General features: G+C 41.2%; 3 protein-coding genes across 11 annotated transcripts in view; 1 reads left to right on the top strand and 2 right to left on the bottom strand.

The window, feature by feature from the left end:
* Window positions 1–7,299: 7,299 nt before the first annotated feature.
* On the bottom strand, window positions 7,300–14,897 carry wdr6 (WD repeat domain 6). Of its 6 annotated transcripts, none has more exons than XM_066643792.1 (8): window positions 13,753–13,925; window positions 12,513–12,561; window positions 12,228–12,319; window positions 9,129–11,817; window positions 8,749–8,826; window positions 8,506–8,622; window positions 8,315–8,409; window positions 7,300–7,896 (listed from the first exon to the last, which is right to left on the bottom strand). In XM_066643792.1, the coding sequence occupies exons 3-8, from the start codon at window positions 12,316–12,318 to the stop codon at window positions 7,343–7,345; spliced, it is 3,624 nt and encodes a 1,207-aa protein (XP_066499889.1). In that variant the 5' UTR covers window position 12,319; window positions 12,513–12,561; window positions 13,753–13,925; the 3' UTR covers window positions 7,300–7,342. The 6 variants fall into 6 exon arrangements, with proteins under 6 accessions (XP_066499889.1, XP_066499888.1, XP_066499883.1 ...); XM_066643791.1 differs by lacking the exon at window positions 13,753–13,925 and adding an exon at window positions 13,351–13,404; XM_066643786.1 differs by lacking the exons at window positions 12,513–12,561; window positions 13,753–13,925 and adding an exon at window positions 14,872–14,897.
* On the top strand, window positions 13,232–18,276 carry LOC136665923 (fibrinogen silencer-binding protein). 4 transcript variants are annotated; one of them, XM_066643798.1, is made up of 6 exons: window positions 13,232–13,352; window positions 14,065–14,296; window positions 14,490–15,172; window positions 15,542–15,608; window positions 15,767–15,816; window positions 16,410–18,276. In XM_066643798.1, the coding sequence occupies exons 3-6, from the start codon at window positions 14,858–14,860 to the stop codon at window positions 16,980–16,982; spliced, it is 1,005 nt and encodes a 334-aa protein (XP_066499895.1). In that variant the 5' UTR covers window positions 13,232–13,352; window positions 14,065–14,296; window positions 14,490–14,857; the 3' UTR covers window positions 16,983–18,276. The 4 variants fall into 4 exon arrangements, with proteins under 4 accessions (XP_066499895.1, XP_066499892.1, XP_066499894.1 ...); XM_066643795.1 differs by having other exon boundaries at window positions 15,542–15,647; XM_066643796.1 differs by lacking the exon at window positions 13,232–13,352 and adding an exon at window positions 13,614–13,748 and having other exon boundaries at window positions 15,542–15,647.
* Window positions 18,277–19,008: 732 nt separating this feature from the next.
* The window catches only part of celsr3 (cadherin, EGF LAG seven-pass G-type receptor 3), a 66,873-nt gene continuing 63,218 nt past the window's right edge, over window positions 19,009–22,663 (bottom strand). Inside the window, 3 exon segments of the mRNA XM_066643265.1 lie at window positions 19,009–20,950; window positions 21,305–22,187; window positions 22,427–22,621. Of these exon segments, the coding sequence (XP_066499362.1) occupies window positions 20,923–20,950; window positions 21,305–22,187; window positions 22,427–22,621 (1,106 nt within the window). The 3' untranslated portion in view covers window positions 19,009–20,922.

The raw sequence follows: 22,663 nt of genomic DNA, 5'->3' as shown, positions 1-22,663 counted from the left end.
TAATGAGCTTTTATAACAGAATTGTTATTTTATATATATATAATATATATGTTTATATATATATATATATAAACATGGTGAAATGTTTCCAGGCCCAAACACTGTGTATCATCGCTGTCCAGAAGAAAAACATGTATCTCCACAATAGTAGCTTTATAAGAGAAAGAAAAAAAAGCCTTCATATATTCTTTCAGTGGAAGACAGTGTAAAAAAAAAAAGCATTACATAATACTACCCAATATAAGCATGTTTACATTTCACTACTGCTTAAATTAAACACATGTTTTATCTGTTTATTGCACTGATACTTCTTATCCCTGGAAATGATCCATTTGGCAGAGGACTCAAAGATATCTTTAACATTTAGTTAATATCAATAGCTGGTCGACCTTTGATCCCTGCAGGTTTGGTGTGGTTTATCAAGGGTTACTTATCTTAGAGTGGCTTTATGATTCATTTATAACAGAAGAAAAACTGAACTATTTTAGTCTGATGTAAAGCAACTACTGTGATTCTTTGGGTCATAGGGAGAAATCAGCAATAAACAAAAACTTCATCAACTCTCATTTTGGCTTAAAGACCTCATTAGACACTTAAGAATATGTGAAAAAGAACCAGAAATGTTTTTGGATATTATTGGTTGTTATTGCCAGAAGAAATATTTTCAACTCCGCTTCTTTGAAGAACTGTTTCTGTTCTGGAGAAGCAAGTATGAAAAGTCTCTTACATCAATTAAATATGTTTAAAACCAGATGTCGGACTGAAGAACAATACCTTTTATGTGTGGTCCTATCTACTGACCATTTAATGACCATTCTATACAAAGATATTGTTTGTACATGTATTCAATTCATTTATTGAATTTCAAACTATGCTTCCATTAAGATTTTATAGAAATACTTATGACTCTCTGTAAATGAAATGTGACTGTAGAGCTGCTAGAAATGAGGTATATAGCAATGGGGTTTCTAGAATGATTGTAATGTAAACATGATCTCATGATCTTCAGGTTGCATTTTTAATGCTGTACATTTGAGTGAAAGCATGCTACCGAAGGTCACTAATATTTCAAAGCTCACACCTACAAATATCACCAATCCTTCATATCAGCACATGTGAGCCAAGGTGTCTGAGTGTGAGTGTGTAATTGAGAAGAAGGAAAATATCCTTAGGCAATCAGATTGACCTGGAGAGTCCTTACATAATAAAGCATTGCAGTTATTACAGGGCATTACAGTTACAAAATAAAAGCTTTCTTACCTCAAGCCTTGGTCTTATATTTATGTCTTGTCTTAAAGCTGAGTAAAAAAAGTGGATTAGTACTGAAATGCAGTGTATGTAAAAACAAACGCAAAAACAAACCTGCTGTGGACTATAATTTATTTTATTTAACAGTTATATATTTCATTACAATATTGCCCCCTTCACATATCCAGATTTAACACTCCCTGGCCATGGCCTCAACCAATGGGAGTGGGAAAAAAAATAAAATTACATTTTGGTACACATCATAACCCATAATCACACCCACACATCTTCTAAATATGTAACATTTCTTTGAAAACAAAACATGACCTAACAGGTTTTAAACACACAAATAAAGGCAGGAGTTTTTTTTAATCAAATGAATGTATTGCCTTTTCTACTAGTTGTTTATGTTTTAATATTCTGTATATATAACTTACATCATTTTATATATTTTATTAGGTTTTCTGGTTATTTCCATTTTACTGCATGTTATATGGGCAGCATTGTGGTGCACGTGTAATGTCTCTGCCACATGGCTCTAGGGTCTCTGCGGTCATGGGGTTTGTGGAGTTTGGTGTGCACTTTCAGTGTCTCTCAGTGTTTTCTCTAGGATCTCTGGCTCCTACAATCAAAAAACATGTTGTTAAGTGGAATGGCTGTGGGAAATTCTCAACAGGTAGGGGAGTAAGTGTGTGTGTGTGTGTGTGTGTCTTATGCTCTGCAATGTACTGGCACCCTGCCTAGTGTTCGCCCCGATTTGGTTCTCAATGATTCCTAAACCTAATTGAAATGGGGCATTATTTCTTGTTTATTCCCTGAATCTAGCTCTAATCCTTGAACATTTTATTCAGTTTGAGGTACAGATGTCTTCAAATGATGCAAATAAATAACTAACTAAATAAATGAAAAGAATGAAATAAACAAAATAAAATAAAATACAATAAAATTAAATAAAAATAGAGCGGTATTGTCGCAGCAAACAGCTCCAGGGGCCTGGAGGTTGAGGGTTCGATGGAGGTTGAGGGTGTCTGTGAGGAGTTAGTGTGTTCTCCCTGTGTCCGTGTGGGTTTCCTCTGGGTGACTGTCTGTGAGGAGTTGGTGTGTTCTCCCTGTGTCTGTGTGGGTTTCCTCCAGGTGCTCCGGTTTCCTCCCACAGTCCAAAAACACACGTTGGTAGGTGGATTGGCGACTGAAAAGTGTCCATAGGTGTGAGTGAATGTGTGTGTGTGTGTGTGTGTGTCTGTGTTGCCTTGTGAAGGAGTGGCGCCCCCTCCAGGGTGTGTTCTTGCCTTGCACCCAATGATTCCAGGTAGGCTCTGGACCCACCGCGACCCTGAACTGGATAAGAGCTTACAGATAATGGATGAATGAATAAAAATAATGGTCAGTGATGAAATGTAAAAGACAGTTGGGTCCACTCAGTACTGTGTCTGCTTCAGCAGCAGCACGAGGTCTTTGAGTCGCTCTGCTCGACTTCTCGGTGACTGGTGTAATGGTAGTTCAAAAAATGAAAATGTAAAACTTCGTGAAAAACTGAGATTTGTGACTGGGCGTAATGGGGGCAGACGTGGGGGTCTAGGGGGCCATCGTGGGGGGAGGATCCGTGGCTTCATTCGACTGCTCTGCCCATTTTGAGGCGCAGTTTTTCTGACTGGTTGAGCTGCAGGTGGAAGTGGGTCCATAGATGTACTTGGAGGAGGGGGAGGAGGAGGAGGAGGAGGTGGTGGAGGAGGAGGGGGAGGAGGAGGTGGGGGGATGCTTGTGAAAGAGGAATCAGAGTGGGACGAGCCTTCCCAGGGTGCTATTCTGTCAGGTAAATCCAAAAGGGCAGGTGGGTGGGTACGCTTCTTGTTTCTAATCTGAAGGGGACGCTGAAGTGTGGCGTTCTCTATAAAATAAAATAAAATAAAATAAAACAATAGAACAATATATTAGCATGGGATAAAATAGTAATATTTACTAACAAAATTAATCTCCTTGAAAATACACGTTATGTAAAACCACATTCCAGTATCTTTTAAACAATAGTTTAATGTACAGGAGGTCCTCGGGTTACGTCAGTCCCGAGTTACGATGTTTCGTGATTACGACACATCTCCCATTTACTGTATAAAGCCTTGTTTCGACTTAAGTGGTTTTGCATCGTAAACGTCGTAACGCGAACTTCGTGTTTGGTTACAGGCTCGGGACCGAGGAGGATAGGTGTTAGGATAGGATAAGTGCTTACAGTATGTTATTTACGTACAGTATGAACGTATGTTCCGACTTACACCAAAAATCGGTTTACGACGCGACGTAGGAACGGATCAACGTCGTAACTCGAGGACCTCCTGTATTATGTTGCATATTCAGAACATTTCTTAACTTTCATATATAGAAATTTGTTATAACAACCATTAGAGCAAAGCTAAAATAAGTCCGGAAGGCCCTGTAATAAAAAGTCAGTTTAATCCTAATAAAGGTTGGAGATGGCTATGTTTAAAAGTGAATCACCACTTGTTGTGGAAACAAAAATATTAAATGTCAAGGAAAGAACTGAGCAGTTTAATTCTACACAGTAGTACATTTTGGTAATTTATTTCACTTATAGAAAACATTCATACCTCTTTGAAATAGTCATTGTTTTTGTCTTGAAATCAAAACTTATTTCAGCCTTTATTTACACACTAATCTTTAGAAATTATTCTGAAAATTAATTTAAAAAATGAAAACTAGAAAACTAGGCACGCTGGCCCAGCAGGTAGTGTTGCTATCACATGGCTCCAGGGTCCTGGGGTTGTGGGGTCAAACCCTGCTCCGGGTGACTGTCAGTGAGGGGTTTCCTCCCACAGATGTTGGTAAGTGGATTGGCGACTCAAAAGTGTCCTTAAGTGTGAGTGTGTGAGTGAATTTGTCACAATGTGCAGGACTGGTGCCCCCTCCTGGGTGTGTTCCTGCTTTGAGCCCTGTAATTCTGGGTTGGTACCAGACGCACCGTGACCCTGAACTGGATAAGCAGTTACAGACAATGAATGAATGATTATGAATGAATGCAGCACTAGTAGTGGAATACTCAAGGAGCAGCTGGTTTCATTCTGAAGTAATGAAAACCACCAGAACTGTTGAAGTGTGAGCCCACTGGCCTGTTACGTGGTTTGAAAGGTGATTGGTTGTATCTGAGAAAGATATTAATGGTTATACTGAAGGGTTGATTTCTTGTTAAAACCAGGTATTTTACTAATTAAAATGTAAATAATTATTTGAATTTCTTAATGTCTTATTTATTTTAAATGATAAGGTTATAATGTGTAGATACTACTGGAAATAAATAGACATTAATTATTTCACATTCCTGGTATACGATTTGGCATGATGATTTTCTATAGGCACTGTATGTCCTCAGTTTCAATCATGTGTGTGTCTCTGTGCATGTGCACGCGTTGTCTGTTAATGAGCTCGAGTGTCCATGTGTTGACAGATGGGACAAAGAGGAAGGTAAGCAAATGCTTCACACCTTACACTCAAGAAATCCATTAGCACAATACAATGGCCATTACAATGAATCATCCCGTTCTGTAGCTGAGCAAAACTGCCCTTGCTATAAAATCCATCGCTCTTATGTTGTGTTCAAACATTGTAATGGAACTTGGGTTTTGTACGGCTATGACTAGGAGTTTTCCGAGTTTTTTTTTTTTAAGTCTTGAGCGTACCTGTAGTCCCTGAAGAGCCAATAAGAGGAAGTCTCTCTCTTGACAACAATCTACTGCCGGTCTATGGGATGAGATCACGCACCGTGCTGGCATTAAAGCTGTTAGTGTATATGGTTGTGTATAAGTGTGTGTGTGTGTGTGTGTGTGTGTTTATGATTTATTTGTGGATATGTAGGCGTATAAATGTTTGCTAAAGGATCAAGCTGCCCTTTATATTACATGAAGATTTCATAGGAAACAGACCAATTAAAAACAATCCTAAATCTAAGCAGTTCATATCAAACCCTCAGAATTATGATCTTTTCATATGTATATATATATATAAGAAGCATATATATATATATATATATATATATATATATCCATATCCAAGAAGCATACTGGGTTCTCTGGAGTGATGGAGCTCCATGCAAACCTCTGGGATGAGTTGGAATGATGTTTGTAATTCAGAAATGATCAACATCCAGCATCAGGACCTGATATCACTAATTATCTGGCTGAATTCAATCAAATTCTTACAGCAATGTTGCATTATCTAGTGTAAAATCTTCCTAGAAAAGTAGATGCTTTTACTGTTGCAGTGGGGGACAGGAGAATACCTGTCAATATTGTTGATTTCGAAATAATCGATAGTAAATGGACAGCTGTTCATACCTTTGTCCATATATTGAGTCTATGGACGAATAAAAATGACTGTGAATGAACATGTATGTTTGTCTGAAACATTACCTCTCTGGCAGGACTGGCAGTATGGATATGTTTGCCCTCTTTTCTTTTCTTGCTTTTGTGTTGTTGTTCTCTTGCTTTTTTCTCTTCCATCATCTTCCTTCAAAGAGCTGTTGAAATATGACATCCCACCTTCCGAAATACACTCACCCACACAGACTATCCACACAGAATACATAAGAGCTTATAAAATACTGAGTGTAATAAAATATAGCTTGAAGCAAATTCAGTCTACCAAATCCATGCAAGCATCCTCAAAACATCACCCAAACCCACGCGCTCACTCTGTTACCCAAAAGATCCAATACCTTCAGTCAATGTCCAGTCTTCAGACGTTCTCAGGTGATTATCCCTTTTCATCTCAGTCCATTCTTCACATTTTATCTCCCTCTCCCATGAATGTTTTCATATTTCTTGCCACACATTCATAAAACTTAACCAATCTCTCTCCCTACCTGCTCATTAACTCCAGTAAACCAGCTTTGTCTGTGTGTCTATGGCCGTAAGGTACATTAACCAGCGAAACTCTTTATCCTTCGCTATGCCTCACTCGCTTTCATTCTTTCATGTATTTGTTAGAGGGGTTGGCCGCCAGCAAGTTGATGAACAAAAGGCAATCTGAGAAGAGAGTGAAATATTAATGCTCTCTAATGCAGCCAAGTCCCCCTATACTGACCCCCGTCATACTGTGTCTCCCTCTAACACACACACACACACACATTATAGCCATGGTGCCAAAATGGAGTTAAAGTCAACTTTGTCTAAAATGTCTAGAAAATTCCACAATGACAGTTCATTTCATTTCAAAACCTTGCACCTCCAAAGCTATACATTTAAAAGAGATGAAAAAAAAAACAATTCTTAAATGGGTATTTTGGCCTATAATTAGCATGTAGTATATGTCTCTCAGCCACATGAGCAGAATTTCATATCATTTTTCATTTCTTATACCAATGTCCTTTAGCTATATTGTGCAATTACATCAAACAACAACCATAGCAATAAAGAAATCCCCCCATTTGGAACTTTACACATTCAAGGTACATCATCAGAAGTTGATTTTCCAACTCTTTAACTTCCAAGAAAGTCATAAAAAAACCCCAGCTCCACTCTGGACTATTGCTGTAAGAGGCGAGTGGGCATGTTTACAACAGCTGTAGCTGCATTTTAAATGTTGGTGTTCCCCTTACCTTTCATTCATTATCTGTAACCCTTATCCAGTTCAGGGTCGCGGTGGGTCCAGAGCCTACCTGGAATCATTGGGCGCAAGGCGGGAATACACCCTGGAGGGGGCGCCAGTCCTTCACAGGGCAACACAGACACACACACACACATTCACTCACACCTACGGACACTCTTGAGTTGCCAATCCACCTACCAACGTGTGTTTTTGGACTGTGGGAGGAAACCGGAGCACCCGGGGGAAACCCACGCGGACACGGGGAGAACACACCAACTCCTCACAGACAGTCACCCGGAGCGGTGTGTGATTGCGACACTATCTGCTGCGCCACCGTGCCGCCCTCCCCTTACCTTTAACATTTGTTATTATAACGCATCAAAGTTATGACACAAATGTCATCTCAATTTATAATATATACTTTTTTATTATGAACATTAAAACTTCTTTTCCTACTTTGTCTATAAAGGCTTAAACAATTAAACAACGTCACTTTTTTTCATACAATAAAACGGTCAGCAAACACCACTTTCTGTCTGTCTTGCTCTTTTGGTCTCATTCTCTCCGTTTCTTCCAGGTCTTCCTTGTCTCGTTCTGTTAACTTCAGGAGTTGTAAGCCCTGCCCACAAACCACCACATAGGCTCCTCCTTCTGGATTTAGCCCCTCCTTGTGCCACACCCACAAACCCGCAGCATCTGCAGTGTGTGAGAATATCGTCCCCTGGTGCTGAAGTCCATCTTCGCACAAACGCCACACACACACGCGCTGGTCTGGGGAAGTGGACACGAACAGTGTTGAATCTAAAGTGCTCAAGGCAGTCAGAGGAGCAGAGTGCGCTAATGGGACAGACCAGTGAGAAAGCAGCTGTGGACATACAGCCTCTGGATGGCTTAAGTCTACTTTAATCTTCATAACAGACAACTTTCCATCATCTCCGCCACTGGCCAAAGTGATTATGTCTTTGTTTTCTACAACTTCATGATGTTCAGGTATTACGAGGGTATTCACTCCACTTTGGTGGACAGGAAAAGAGAAGCAAGGAGCAGATGGACCTGTAAGGCACAAACATATGGTGCTGTATTTAAATAAATGAACAATCATGGAATTACTGTGCATAAGATCAGCTTTAAAAGGAGTAGACATTATTTACAAACATATAATACCAATACTTTTATAAATTACATTATTTATAATGGTCCAAGTACAACTCACAGAACACAAATAACCAAACAGCTGCAAAATCCCAGCGTTAGACTCTGTTGAGCTGCTCCCAGCAATGGGGCAGACTTGTAAAACTGGTGTCAAATTAAGGTAACTGTAAACTGGGTCAAACCTGTTTACATGAATTGCTCAGCTATTAGAATCAGTTCATGTGTACAAATAAATGAGTATACGTGTGACCCTAGAGCAGTACTCCTACTGTGTGTACTTTCTACATGTGGACCCAGTTCTCACAGGCTGCTGACTCACCGTGCCAGCTGTCCGCGTATTTACTGTCCAACACTGCAGTCAGATCCCACAGAGCTACAGCACCATCTGTAGCCCCACTGAACAACAACACATGCCTGGGGTGGGTGGGGATGAGAGAGAGTGAGAGAGAGAAAGTGACAGAGTGTAAAGAAAGAACAGTACTTATGATTTGAGTTATATAGTTGACTTACTGTTTCCCATGTTGATCCTCCAGGCTGCAGGAGGCGACACTGAGCACACAACGCTTATGGTAAAAACTCTCCCAAAGCAGCTCCATCTTTTTGTTGTCCTCTCTCAGAGTGAAAATCCTGACAATAAGAATGAATATTATTACAATGTTTGCCCCTATAATTAAATCCAATTGGAAAATAAGATAATCTTTGATATGCCCCTGTTAAAAAGGTAGTATGTCATTGATTTACAAACACACACACCTTACTGCACCATCACTGCATGCAAGTGCCAGGAAGACCTCATCTGTCCCATTCTGCAGAACTGTCATTGACATATACCTGCAAATCAACACCACTGTCTCATTAACAGAACCATGCCATTCAACCACTGTGGAGGCTCAATCACCAGGTAAGACTATGAATCTAAAGGACGCCACTATGATGATGCTAACACGCCCCCTAGTGTCCAATTTCAGAAAACACAGCATGTTTTACATCAAACCCTGTGTACCAGGATTCAAATACTGGAGATGAGAGTGTCCCAAGGGCAGTGCATTAAAATATTATCCCAAACACTTCTGTTATCTGTAACCATACTTTTACAGGCAGTGTATATTTATAACATCCATATGCAGGCTCACCTCGTCTCTGGGTCCATTTTTACAGTTTTGTGTCGATTCTTCCTCCGCTCCCACTGCTCATCCAATCGGTGGCCAGCAATTTGAGTTACCTGACAGACAGGCCAGTTGAGCTGTTCGTCCCAGCCAATCAGGAGGTAGTAGCACTGTAGCTGTGCCCGCCCCCCAGCGGAAAACATCAGTGTGGAGATTGAGGAAGATGGTTCTGTCCACCTGTCTTTTTTCTCGTCTCTTGGGACTGCAGCCAGAGTTCGCACACTGGAGATATGGTCAGCTATAACAGCAAGAACTTTCACTGTCCCCTGCTCTGGTTTCACTGCTAGCACGCTCACTGTGGTGTCTTCACCACCTGTAATAAACACTTCACAAGCTTCAGAGGAAAGGACAGATTTGGAAACACTACCGAGCCGGCGAACACAGCCCAAACCTCTGCCATGAAGCCCCTCCCTCAGGGTGTGGCCTCTCACCTCAGTTGTTGAGGAAGTTAAACTTCGTGACGCCATGACAGCCCCTTGCTTGATGAAGAGCAGGGTACCTTGTACGAGAATGTGGTTGGATGGGTGTGCTTCACTGGAGGGACAGATATAAGCCCATGATCTGTGTCCTCCTCCACAAGCGACTGAAAACAGCTTCTCTTGCCTCAGTGGATCCCACAAAACAAACTGGACAGAGTGGAAACCAACCATAACAAACCTGACCTCTGAGACAATTTCTCCATCTCCTTTTGCTTTGGTTAATCTCTCTTCACCGTTATTACTTTTTACACTCTCATGTCCATTCTCTAACACTCTTTGTGCTGTTCTCTGTCCATCACATTCTTCATCTCTGGTTCCCTGCCTTTCACAGTGTGGTCCTAATTTACATTCATTACCATCGATGAACAGAACCTTTTCCAACCATTCCATCCCTTTGCAAGCACGCTGGATCTGGCGCACATTCAAAGAGTCTCCTCTGACTGTCAGAATTCGCACACACCCATCGCGGCCAGTGCTGTAACATACACCCTGATGTTCACACACACTTGTGACGCCTTGTTTTCCGTGGATGCCAAACAGCGTGCTGACGGGGGAGATGAGAGCACTGACACCATCCTCAGTGCACTCGTTAACCCTTTCTACACTATCCTTATTCTCCTCACTGCTCTTCATCTCCCTGTAGAGCAACAGTGAGCCTCTCCGGTCTCCACAAACCCACAATCCATCCTTTGCATGGGGCAACAGTACGGCTGCAGTTAGCCATCGTTTGGCACAAGGTGGCAGCAGAAATGGCTTCATCTTGTTCAACGTCAAAACCGGGCCTGTTTCATCCACATCCATCTCTACTGTCCATCTGTACACCAGTCCTTCAGAACCAGAAACCAAGAGGCACCAACTTCTATTACCCCATCCTTCCACCCATTGTAAAGAGTGGATTTTCCCTTCACATTCTTGCAAGAACATACCTGCACCAGGATTGTTCAGAGAAAATACCTGAACGCCTCCATTTAGGTTTCCCACTGCACACACCCATACGCCTTCATCAGAAGACAATGTCTTCATCTGTGCTACTTCCATCACACAATAGGACTGAAATTCGGGACCACCCTTCCAAACTGCCTTCCACAATCCATGTTGATGCAAAAACACTTCGCCTCGATCAGTGCAGACAAGGACGCCATCATGACCTCCTACTGACCGCACCACCTTAGGGGAGCCTTGCCCACAAAACCCCAGATCTGTTTGGTTCTCATCCTCCTCTTTCTTGTTGCTCTGCTCCATAACCTGCCATAGCCGTATCCCTCCATCTGCACCTCCAGTAGCCACCCATTTACGTCCTTCACCCACAGAGTTCTGACTGACAGCCAGTGCCCTGATACCACCTGATCTATGGCCTTTCAATGTTCGTCCCACCCTACCATCACCTTCCCATTTCCACAAGAGGCAAGCACCATCCTCCCCAGCACTGTATACCACGTCGGGTGAGAGTCTAACACAGAACACTCTGGCCTGATGCCCGTAAAGCACCCTCAAGCATGTGGGCTTTTCTTCTCCGCAACCTCCATCTCCACCCAGCTTTCCAACGTGCCACAAACGAACGCTGCGATCATCTGATGCTGAAGCTAGCCACCCAGAGCTCTGGAGGTAGCACAGGCTGAAGATCACACCGTTATGACCAAGTAGTCGCCTCTCAACATGGGCAAGGTTGTCTGCTCTAGCTCCTCCTGGCCTCCATAGCACCAGCTGGTTAAAAACAGTTCCCCCCACCAGCACTGAGGTGTCCCAGTTTGGCCCGATCAGAATTGCAGAGTAAAGCAGGCATGCCTCTACACAAGAGCAGAGAGCCAGGACTTGCCCAGACAGTGGCTCTAGAAGCAGTGCTGCATTATGAGCAAGTGATATGCCTAGTAATGGACAGACATCTTCACATTTCAGCCAAGATACATCCAACACCCAATCCTCGAGCTCCAGGAGAGGGCCTACCACTTCTAAGCTGTGGCCAGAAGACCTGACTTTTATAAGGCGCACGCCTTTTCCACCAAAAACAACCAGCTCCACGTCATCTTGTATGGTTGCTCTCTCCGGAAATATAGCGTCACTGTTATTTTGCTTCTTGGGTTGTATTCCATGGATACAGTAGTTATGGAGAACATTAACCGACACTGTCTGTTTCTGGGCGTCTTGGAGGGAGAAGATAGACAAGATTGGTCCCACACCTGGCAGGAAAAGCAAATATATTAGTGCAAGTGAAAAAACAACATTTTCACGGACAAACACACACACTGATGCTCTAACAGTAGTTTTCCAGATAGAGTTGCTAATATGATGTTCTACTGTTAACACGAAATATCTTAGTTTTGATCAACACTACGTAACCACAGTTAAACATGTTGAGATGCTAAAATCCTTGTATCTGGAGTTTGTGATTAATGTATTTAAATGCACAACTATTAGTGCATTTTGTCTTTGGGCCAAATATCACAACAATGTCTTCACGAAGCATCATACAACATTTTTCCTCAAACCATCCACTTCTGATTCTAGATGATCAACATTAACAGCAATCAAATTGACTAGCACTTGGTAATAAAATTGTAATTTTTCAGGAGTGCACAAAATATCTCACCTGTTAACAGGTAGTCATCTCCCAGGAACTCTAGGGCTGTCACAGGTGCCACAAGCACAGAGCTCTCCAGCACAGTTCTGTTGAGTGTCATCCTGCACATTATAAACATAAATATTCAAAGTTACTACAATACCCAGAATGACAGCACGGCACAGATCTGCACTTGTGTATCGCTGCAGTGACATCAGAATATATACTTTTAATCATTAGAATTTAGAAAGAAAATGATCAAGCTAGCAAATGAATACAAGTTTATTTAAGCAAGACAATTATTAATTAGCTTACACTAAACTCAAGGCGAACTCTTTCTTCTAACATGTCATTCCTGATGGTCCTGGAAATGGTAGCATACCAACTTTACGCAAAATTACGAATAAAAACATACATTCTCTCATGTTTTTTAGAACACCAGCGTGTCCTCTTGCATGTGTGTTAATCCGGGTCTCTTCCGCATGTACGATTGCACTGACCAATCACAGCGCAGAATACTGCACCATGTCCACGCCTTTGTGGGCAGTAGTACATGTATTGGAAGCTCTTTACCATAATAAATGACAGCAACTGGAGTCATAAACAATCATAATGTATATATGAAAGGTTTCTCTTACAAATGATTATAAAACAAAGAATGTTACACGTTAAATTGTTGTTTTAATCTTAAAGAAAAACGCGTTGGCCCTACTTAGCTCAGAAAAAGGGCATTTATAAACGAATACTTCAATCAATTGTCCAGTAGCGAGATATACAGCCTATGGCAAAATATTTGTGTTTGCTAATTTAATTCATTAGTAGGTAGTCGAAGCCATTATTTCATTATCTATCCTGTGCGTTTTAAGGATCCATTTAATATTGTCTGCTCCAACCCCCCTTTTAACTATGAATATCCAAAGCGCTACCCAAATCCGATCTATATATCAAGCTCTCCGGAGAATGTTAGTAAATCCCGAAAGCCTATGAAATATACATCTGAGGATTTACGCAGCGCCGCTTTACTCTTTACGCAAAGTGCGTACACTGCGCACGAGTAAAGCTCTGTTGTTTAAATTTCGTGTGGACCGCTCAAACATAAAGGGGTGGGGACGAACAAAGTATATTTTTATGGAATAAAATAATTCATCCTCACAGGTGAGTTGATAATGCCGGCTAGCGAGCAAAGTATAAATTCGGAGAAATGTACAGCCTTTTGTAAATGTGTGTAAAAAATGTTGTTAGCCTTAATCCTAGTCTCGAACCGTTTCGTCTGGCAACTTAATACGATGCAAAGGTTTAGCTATGTGGCTAACGCATTAGCTCGACAGACAAATGATGATAAATAATCGCAGGAAGGCATTAAAACCATTAAAAAAGAAGACGAATACCCATAACGCGTAGTTATGCTATTCATTCGTGCACATTACTGTTAGAGAGACAACGTTAGTGAGAACAGCGGTGTGGTTCCCGACGCAGACAGCAGACAGACGGATTAAGCCTAGTCCCAGACTATGGAGGATTTTCAACAGTGCCGCTTACGCTCGAATTCACGTACTCAGTTTGTTTTTCTTTCCTAATAAAATGCACGCCTTGTTTGGGCTGGTTTATATTACTCCTGTTTTCTATTCTCACGGCGTGCAATAAACCAATTGCAATCGCTGTATTAAAAATAACATCCCCCAGATCAGAGTGGGGCCCTAAGCGGTTTTTGTTGTATTCTCCCTTTGCAGCCTCTGTACTTGCTCCCTCCTTAGGGCACTTACACAAGTACGAATTAGTCATCTGCTAAGAACATTATGCCCAAAACTTTCCAGACACCTCTTCATTGAACGTTTCTAACTGGGAGTTTATACCCATTTTGTTGCAGGAACAGCATCTTCTCATCTATATTAGATGTAATGGTTTGACTGCACGAATAAAGTCCAGTACAGATGTTGCATGATCTCTTCTGGATCAGAAACGCCTATTCACCAACAGTCCAACTCATCCCGAAGATACTGGATGCGCAATGATGTAGGGCTTTATGCCCCTCTAACCCACACTTGACATTCAGCCTGATTTAGACTTGTTAAGAAACGCCAGAGTTTCCTATTTAATAGGTAACTGCTTTGTGTGATTATTATACTAAGATGCTCCCTGAGCCCAGAAATTTAGTACTAGTCTAGATTTTTTTTTCTTGCATGTCTGAGAAAACAGCCTACGGAGAACCTGTTTTGAGTTCTAAATTCTGAAATGTGTATCCAAACTATGAGAAGTGAAAGTTTAATATTGTGACTGTTCTGTTTATTACAGAGTTCACAAATGCACCTACGGACCTCGGACGCATCAAGTGGATATTGCCATTGATGACCAAGCAGCCTTACACATGTTGTTATGCTTATTTTAGCTATTGTTTATAAAAATATAGCTTGTACATTTTGTAAATTACTTTTTTTTAAACTGTTACTTCATGTAAAAATTAAATTAACCAATGACCACAGCCCTGTAATGTAAATGAGTGACGTACTCTGACGCTAAAGTTCAAAACACTACTTTTTAAACAGCTAGAACTCCATGAAAAATGACCATCTAGCCTTATTTCTTGATGCGTGGCCCTTTTTGACTCTACACCAGCAGCTATCTCTGCACACACACAGACACACACAAACACACACAAACAGATGAAGATGCTCACCACCATGACATATCGAATGCCTAACTTCACGCTAGAGCAGAAACTCTACTTGCTGCAGAAGATCCATAGTGTGGTGGATGCCGTACAGGACTTCCGCAAGGACACCAACACCACTGTGTACCGCAATGCTGTGTGGGCTGAACTGGCACAGGCCTTCAATGAGGCCTTTCCTAACCGGCCGCCCAGCAGTGTGGGGTCCCTCAAGACTCTGTGGAAGAGGCTGAAGGTGGAGTGCCGTGTAGCTCTGCAAAGAAGGCAGGAACAGCAGGCAGCTGGCATGCCTCTCACTGCCCTTACACAGGTTATTCCACAAATGTTACATTTCCTCCTACCTCCCATATGTCATATATTATCAGCCTCCAAAAGTCTTCTTATTCAGAAATATGAAATTATTCCACAAATAGGATCCATTTTTAAAATTCAGGAATTTACAAACAAAGTAATTTTAAAAAAAAATTGCAAAATTCTGTGTCACTCAATACAAATTTGCCCAATAAGCAGTACCCGAGAAATCAGTCTATCTTCAGGATTACTCTGGTATCTGTCGCGGTCAGTACATACAACCACTCCCTGCTAGTTTCAGTGAGTTCTGTTTTAAGACACAAATTTGGTTTGGTTTTTCGTTAACATTATCATTTTCTTTTACCCCCCCCCCCCTCTTTCCCCCCAGGTGCAGCGGGAAGTCATGGCTCTGGTGCCAAACTTAATCAACAACCTGGAGGATCTGGATGGAGATGGTAGCTATACCTCAGTCACAAATAACTCACCTGGACCAAGTAATTATTTAAACTTACTGATGCAGGGTTCATGCTGCCTGTGGTGTGATAGCTATACTACTTCCCATGGATATAAATGAATAAAAGATCTAATTGCTTGTTCATTTTCTTTCTCTCAGTGACAGGAGGTACCAATGGAAATGAACCTGAGGATCTGGATCAAAATGACGTAATGCACATTTTAAGAATTTCTCCAATAAATACCAAATGTGTGTAAGGGATACAGAGCTTGTAAACTAATGCATTGTCTGCTTAGCATTCCAGTTAAGATTACAATTGCAATGCTAATTTACAGAAATGTAAAGTGGCAAAAGATTAAAAATTGACTCAGTTCTCACATTAATAATTATTGCTATTTAACATATTAACAATAATGATAACCCAGCTTTCCAGACCCAGATTAAGGCTAAACATAGATCAAGATTTCTAAGAATAATTCATCGTTTTCTGTATGTGATCTATACTGGAAACAGCAAGAAACTGTTAAGTTATAAATATTTTTTAATAATGTGTTAAAGAATATATTGTTACCATTATCTGCCACAAGATTAGATTTGTATTTTTTAAATGAGGCATTCTGGATGTTAATTTTGCCCAGAAGCTAAGAATATTCAGAATATACAATGCTCTTTATAATTCTGCATGTCTAATATTTCTTTAATTCATAGTGTTTAGTCTTACAAACATTATATTATTAGATAATGTATCCTCATCATTTTAAACAGGACAGGGTGAAACAAATAGGCTGCATTTGTTTTACAGGAACTTGACAATAAAGAGTTTGTAGCTATCAATGTTGGTTTGGCCTCACCCAAAGAACCACCACTGGACTCCGAGACATCACCAGGCCCTGCCCCCTGCTCTCCCTCCCAGCAGTATCACGCACGTTCCACCTCAACTTCCAAGGTCACCTCTCACCGCTCTTCCCTGCTCTTCCCTGGTCAGCCGAGAACCAGCTCGAATCTGGGAATGAGCCTGGGGTCTGGGTCGAGAGGCCTGACCTTTGAACTTTCTCGCAGAGGGTCATCAGGGGTAGCGCCTTCTATCCCATCTTTGGCGCAGGCAGAGAACTCGTTTGCATTTGGAAATGCACGTGGGCTGGACTCTGCAGGCTGGGAGACACGCAGACAGGAGGCTCTGGAGTTGGAACATCAGCAGAACATGAGTCTTCTGCTCCTGCAGCAGTGTGTGTGGGAGGAGAAGCGGAGAGCTGCCCGTCAGAAAGAAAAAGCAGCACGAGCTAAGAAACGCTATTACCAGGCCAAACTGCGCAGGCTGGGAGATCAAGTGCAACTCTCCAGCAGTGACAGTGAAGAGGAGCAGCCCCACCCATGATGTCAGCTTCAAGAACTCTCCAGTAAAAACATTCAAGAACATTAGTTGTGGTTTTTTTTTATCTATTGATGCCTTTTTATTTTCCTATGAAGACAGATAATTTTATTTTTGAGTAACCATGTGTTTGGAGTATGTCCCTTGTGTTTTGGAGTATCTTGTAATGTATGTTGTTTATGTGGCTCATATCACTGAAGATGCTCAGCCTGTTTCAAATGCTCTAAAGCCTCCTCTTCTCCTTTGCTCCTCTACCTCATTAGATCTTCCATTTAAGGTAGCTCTGGGTGCAACACAAAATACCTTTGATATCTAGAAAGATGTTTTCACTTTCATTTTATTTTTTTAATTTTATTTTATACAATGTTTAATATAGAATTTTCAAGGGCTGATGACTGACATGATGCGTATCCAGCATTTCATAATCTATTGTAGTTTACTCTTTATAGAATGTAAATGATTGACCTTGTACACTGTAAACTTATTGGTGAAACAGTGGTGAATTTGTTTTCAGTGTTTAGCAAGAGGGCAAGTAGAGAGGATTGTATTTTAGAGCTTTGCGATGGGAACTCAAGTAGACTGTAAGCTGATATAATTATTCTTTCTCAGGTATGTTTTGGCTGGACAGTGGTCTGCTGGAAAAAGGACAAAATATCTTGTAAAAACAGGGAACCCTCAAACTGTTGCTGAAAACATTGTACATTAAAGGGGCACTCCGGCCAAAAAGAAAAGTGTAGGTATCACTACATGTATTGTATGTGCGTTGTACACATGCTAACTTTCATCCTGCAGTGAAGTAGCTGTAGTCTATAGAGTAAAAAATAGGCTACAAAACCACCTTCTGATAATATATTTGTAAGATGGGAGGAACATTTGAAATAAATATTGTTGTTTTACTGTAATAGCTCTTAAAATGACAATAAACTATGGCAAATAACACTAAGGATTTAAACGATGTTAGCACTCTAGCTGGGAGTCTAGACAACTTTCAGTTTGGCTTCTTTTTATTGGCAGAAAGCCTAAAACTTATGCTTAACTCTGGGACCAGTTGATGACCAAGAAAAGTGTTGTGCTACGGCTAGGAAGTATTTATTAGCTCAATGGCTAGGTTAGAGATTAGAAATGGGTAAACCTGGGGGTTTATTCCTGGGGGTTTTCTCTAGCGTTTGCATAATGCGTGTTGGGTATAGAGATGACAGTGATGACGTCTGTCAAACTAATGAGGCTAAGGTATTGTAATTTAAGGCCGGAATGTCTCTTTAAATGAAAAATTAAGTTTGCTCAGCAACAAACACAAAACACTTGCCATCATCTGCAAATATCTTTCAGGTGAAAAAAGAAGACTCATAAGCAAAACTGGTAGCAATAATTTTTTTTTTTTAAATGTCCAACATTTCTCTTGTACGGTTTCTGTGGTAACCAATTATGGGCAGCTTTTTTTTCCCAAGGCCCCCCAATGTAATCGGGATAGCACACATCCCATAATAAAAACACATTAACCAGTGATACAGCCCCCTCCTGTTTCTATCTTTTTCTCCACTTGGAAACTTACTTTTACCCAGAATGCATTGTTAACAGTAGAATTGGGGCTCATATCAAACAATACATGTACCAAAATGTTACACATTGTACATTTTAACAAAGTAAACTTCACTCTCATACGTTCAGTTTTCAAAAGAAGCTTTTCTCTCACTCTCAAGCTTTCTCACACACAAAGTTATAAAAACACTCCAGGAAAAATGATGCAGTTGATAAATTAACCCTAATAAATATTGATAATAAATAAAATAAATGAATCTTATGTCTGTACAAGATAAAGATACATTGTAATAAATTAAATATAAAAGATGTAAGTAGTAAAAAAGGATTGGAGCACTTTTCTGACAGGTATGAGGTATAAAAGGAATGATACAGGTTCTCTTATTTGGCTGAACCATATATGAAGATACTGAGGATAAGCCGAGAGATGAAGTCAAGTGATGTATGTTTATTTCCCGTTATCTATTTAAGCAAAATACTGCAGCTTTATGGACTTACAGCGCCAAAGTGTTTGAATTGTTTTCTACATCTTCCTTTTGCCCTGTCAAGTCTAATATAAACACTTGATTGACATTGATTTACATTGACTTTCAATTTCCAATAAACTCAGTCACTTACAGCTAATCTAGGCCAGCTGTGAGTCCTCAATTGAAGTCTGAACCGTAATAAACGTGACAACTAAAGCTTTCCTGTATCAGCACTTTCAAAAACAGAAATAGACACATTGTAACAGCTTCAGCACAAACAAACTCCCAAAAGACATGAACAGTGATCCCACAGTGGCAGTTCTACTGTGGCTTGTGGAATACCAAATGCACACCAAAAGGCCAGATCAGATCTAGAACAGAATGTTCTAGAGAATAAACAAACAGGGCAAAATTAATTTGATCAGTTAGGGAAAACACTGCATACGGATGCTCAAATTTCTCCTTAGCAATTTCAGGAGAAAGCTCTAAAAGCGTTTAGCTACATCAGTTTAGAGTTAGGGCCTATGAAGAAAAAGTAATATTGTCATAGTTGTACTATCCAAATTAGAAGGATATAATTTAATTATAGGAACTCCTAAAGGCACAATAAACCATAAAAGGAGTCTCAATGTAAGGGAGTCACTGTAAAGCTACATATGAGGTAAATTACATGTTACAATTTCTTCTAAAAGCAGAAAGTCTTTTATCAGCTTAAAATGAGTTTAATATTGAACATCAAAAAATATATAAGTGAATCTCTGTTAGCTTATGCTACGTATGCTACTTCTTTGAATATCAGAAATTAGCATTAAGCTTATGCTATGTATGCTACTTCTTTCAATAGCAGAAATTAGCATTAGCATAGTGGTTTAACATATGACCTGAACTGAAGCCTAAGGTGTAATAGTCATGGCTGGTTACTGATATAGGTATTTGAACTGCGTTTATGTTTAGTTTACAGTATTAATTTCTGTTTATGCTAATGTTTATTTAACTTTGGGCATACCAGTACACTTTCTGCCAATAAATTAGTTTAGTATTCTATTAAATCTCCTGAAATGGCTAAACTGAAAGCCAAGCAAGCGTACAGCATGCCTTCAGAGTTCTTAAGGATGGGCAAATGTTTTCAACAACCACATATTTGAGTACGTTGCAGCAGTATATTTTAACCGTCTCAGTCGTTACCTTCATTCCCTTTCAAACCATCAGCCTTATAACAATCCCTTGATTGACAATCGTACCGGTCAAATCATATCTCATTAGTTCAAACTACTTTACATTTACAATCATGACAGTTGGAGTATCCCACCAGCAACACATAAAGATGCTGACCTCCTCACGTCTATCAATCCCTCCTTAACCAATCCAAACCTCTGATCCATATCCAGTCTCCTGGTTCCTCTGTCCGCCAATGGGAAGAATTTAAAGAAAACATAAAATATGTAAAAGATTGAGGATCAGTTTGGAATAGGTTTGGGAATGGTTTGGGAATGCCTTAATGCTTTCTTTTCCATTGAAACACATATTCATTCACTCTACAACCCCATATGCCGGACACAATCTTTAAAAACATCACTTGAGATTTTTCTTGTTCATCTCCAATGAAAAAAATACAAAAATGTATAAAAAGGTTCTATACAGGCTATGTTTTCTTTCTTTCGCTGAGTGGCTTTTTTAGTGTCAGTTCTCCAGTGTGTCAGCTGTGGAGGTTGAATTCCATATTAATGGTGAATTTCACCTGTTTCCCCTTATACTCTACTTGGCTTTGGTTTGCTGTCATAGAATTTGACAGAAACCATATGATCAGAGACTCCACCACACTGTTTCCTCAATCAGTCAAAATCTCATATCCTCCAGTAGCCCGGAATTCATCTGTCTAGCTTCCTTCTGTCCCTCTGTGCCCATGAGCAGAACTGCACCACAGGACTGAGAGGATGTCATCAGGACTGTCCATCACTTCTGTGGGCTCTGTCAGAACGGGAGGAAGGCATGGACAGGAGAGAAAGTGAGAGAGCGTTTGTTAATAAAATTAAAAAAAGACAGAAGACTAAAAAGATTGTTAGATATGGTTTTTGGTTTAACTTTAACATGAAAGTGAATGCATCGGAATGCAACATCAATTCACAAACATAATCACAAGGGAAGATGAGTGCATGAGGACTGAAGAACATGGACACGATATTTTCAAGCATCAAAGGGCCCTTGTGATTTCAAACAGCTGAATGTCTGAGGGAAGTTAAAAGCCTACTCCTTGAGGTGCCTGACATCCAAAATGATATGTGAACACTTCAGAAAAAGGGTGAAGAAAGGGTCAGCACTTACTCAGAGTCTGGTGAGACTTCAGAGACGCTCTGAGAAGTTGCAGAGTGAGGAGGTGGGGAGGGGGAGGGTCCAGCAGCTGCAGAGGCAGGGTTAGGGGGTGGGGTTAGTACAGAGGAGCTGAAGGAAGCTAGGATAGAGGAAAGAATGTCCAGGTGTTCACTGGAAGGAGGGCGACTGGGCGGAGCTCCGGGGGCTGTTGCAGGGGATGCTGTGGGGTACCTACATGGAGGAGCGGAGTCTAGACGTCCACGTCGAGGCAGTGTGGCTTCTTGGGGCTCTTCTGTGATTGGTGGAGGGGGAGAAGAAGTTGGGTGAGGCTCTGGGTGTGAAAGCTGGCGCGGGGGCAGAGTTCGCAGCCACTCACGGCAGGGTTGGGCTGACCCTCCGTTAGTCTCCAGCTGCTCTCGTGAGCGGCTGCTCATCAGGGCCCCCCCGAGGTGTTCTCGAGATGCCTGTCTTCTGGTCAGTGTGCTGAGTTGCACCCTGGACCCACCCAATGAACTCTCTGCTCCTGCGAGCCCAGCCACACCCAATCCTGCAGCTAGGTCCTCCCTCGATGCATGAACACTGTGGGCAGGGCCTAGACGTTCTCTGGATCCACCTAGGTGCTCTGCGCCAAGCTCACGTCGCCGTGGCAGCAGGTCAAGGTTATCACGTGAACGCTGCCGCCGTGCCAGCGAGTCAAGGTGCTCCCGGGAGGAGTAGCGTGATGCTGGCTGGGACAGCGAGCCCGTGCCTGAGTACATGCGGCCATAAGAGGCTGCCGGGACGCCTCGGTGACCCAGAGTGGATGTGCGGTACCAGGACAGTTCACTAGGAACTCGGCCCACCGCTGATAAACCCTGCAGAGTTGGCGGGCAGCCGAGGCGGTTCTTTAAAATCCCTGGGGAAATGGAAAGAAAGAGAGCAATTCAATATATATATATATTTGGATTTTCTTTATATAGACAATAACATACATATCATATGCAAAATACACATACAGTTAGTACAGAAATCAAACATGATTGGTTACAGGCAAAACTGCAACCAATACACACAATATTTAAATATACAGAAAAAACAGACTCCTGAACTATATCTAGCTTGGATAACAGTTTAGTAAACCACACATTTGCTCACCTTTGCGATGTCTATGTGTATGTGTCAGTCCATTTTCATCCCCACTGGTTAGCGCTGCATCTGTCTGGTTGTTGTTTGCTGCATCTTTGCTGTAATCGCCCCCTAGGCGGCGCTCTGAACCCCATTTTTGAAGAGAGTGGACCTCGCACTCCTCCAAGGCTGGCCAATAGGAGAGCAGGTCATTCCCATCCAGATCTGACACGCAAACAACACACCAGGCAATTGGCTTGTAGGATA

Source organism: Hoplias malabaricus, chromosome 14, assembly GCF_029633855.1.
Source record: "Hoplias malabaricus isolate fHopMal1 chromosome 14, fHopMal1.hap1, whole genome shotgun sequence".
In the NCBI taxonomy this organism is placed as follows: Eukaryota; Metazoa; Chordata; class Actinopteri; order Characiformes; family Erythrinidae; genus Hoplias; species Hoplias malabaricus.
The sequence above is the reverse complement of the archived record's forward strand: the minus strand, read 5'-3'. Positions and strand labels throughout refer to the sequence as shown.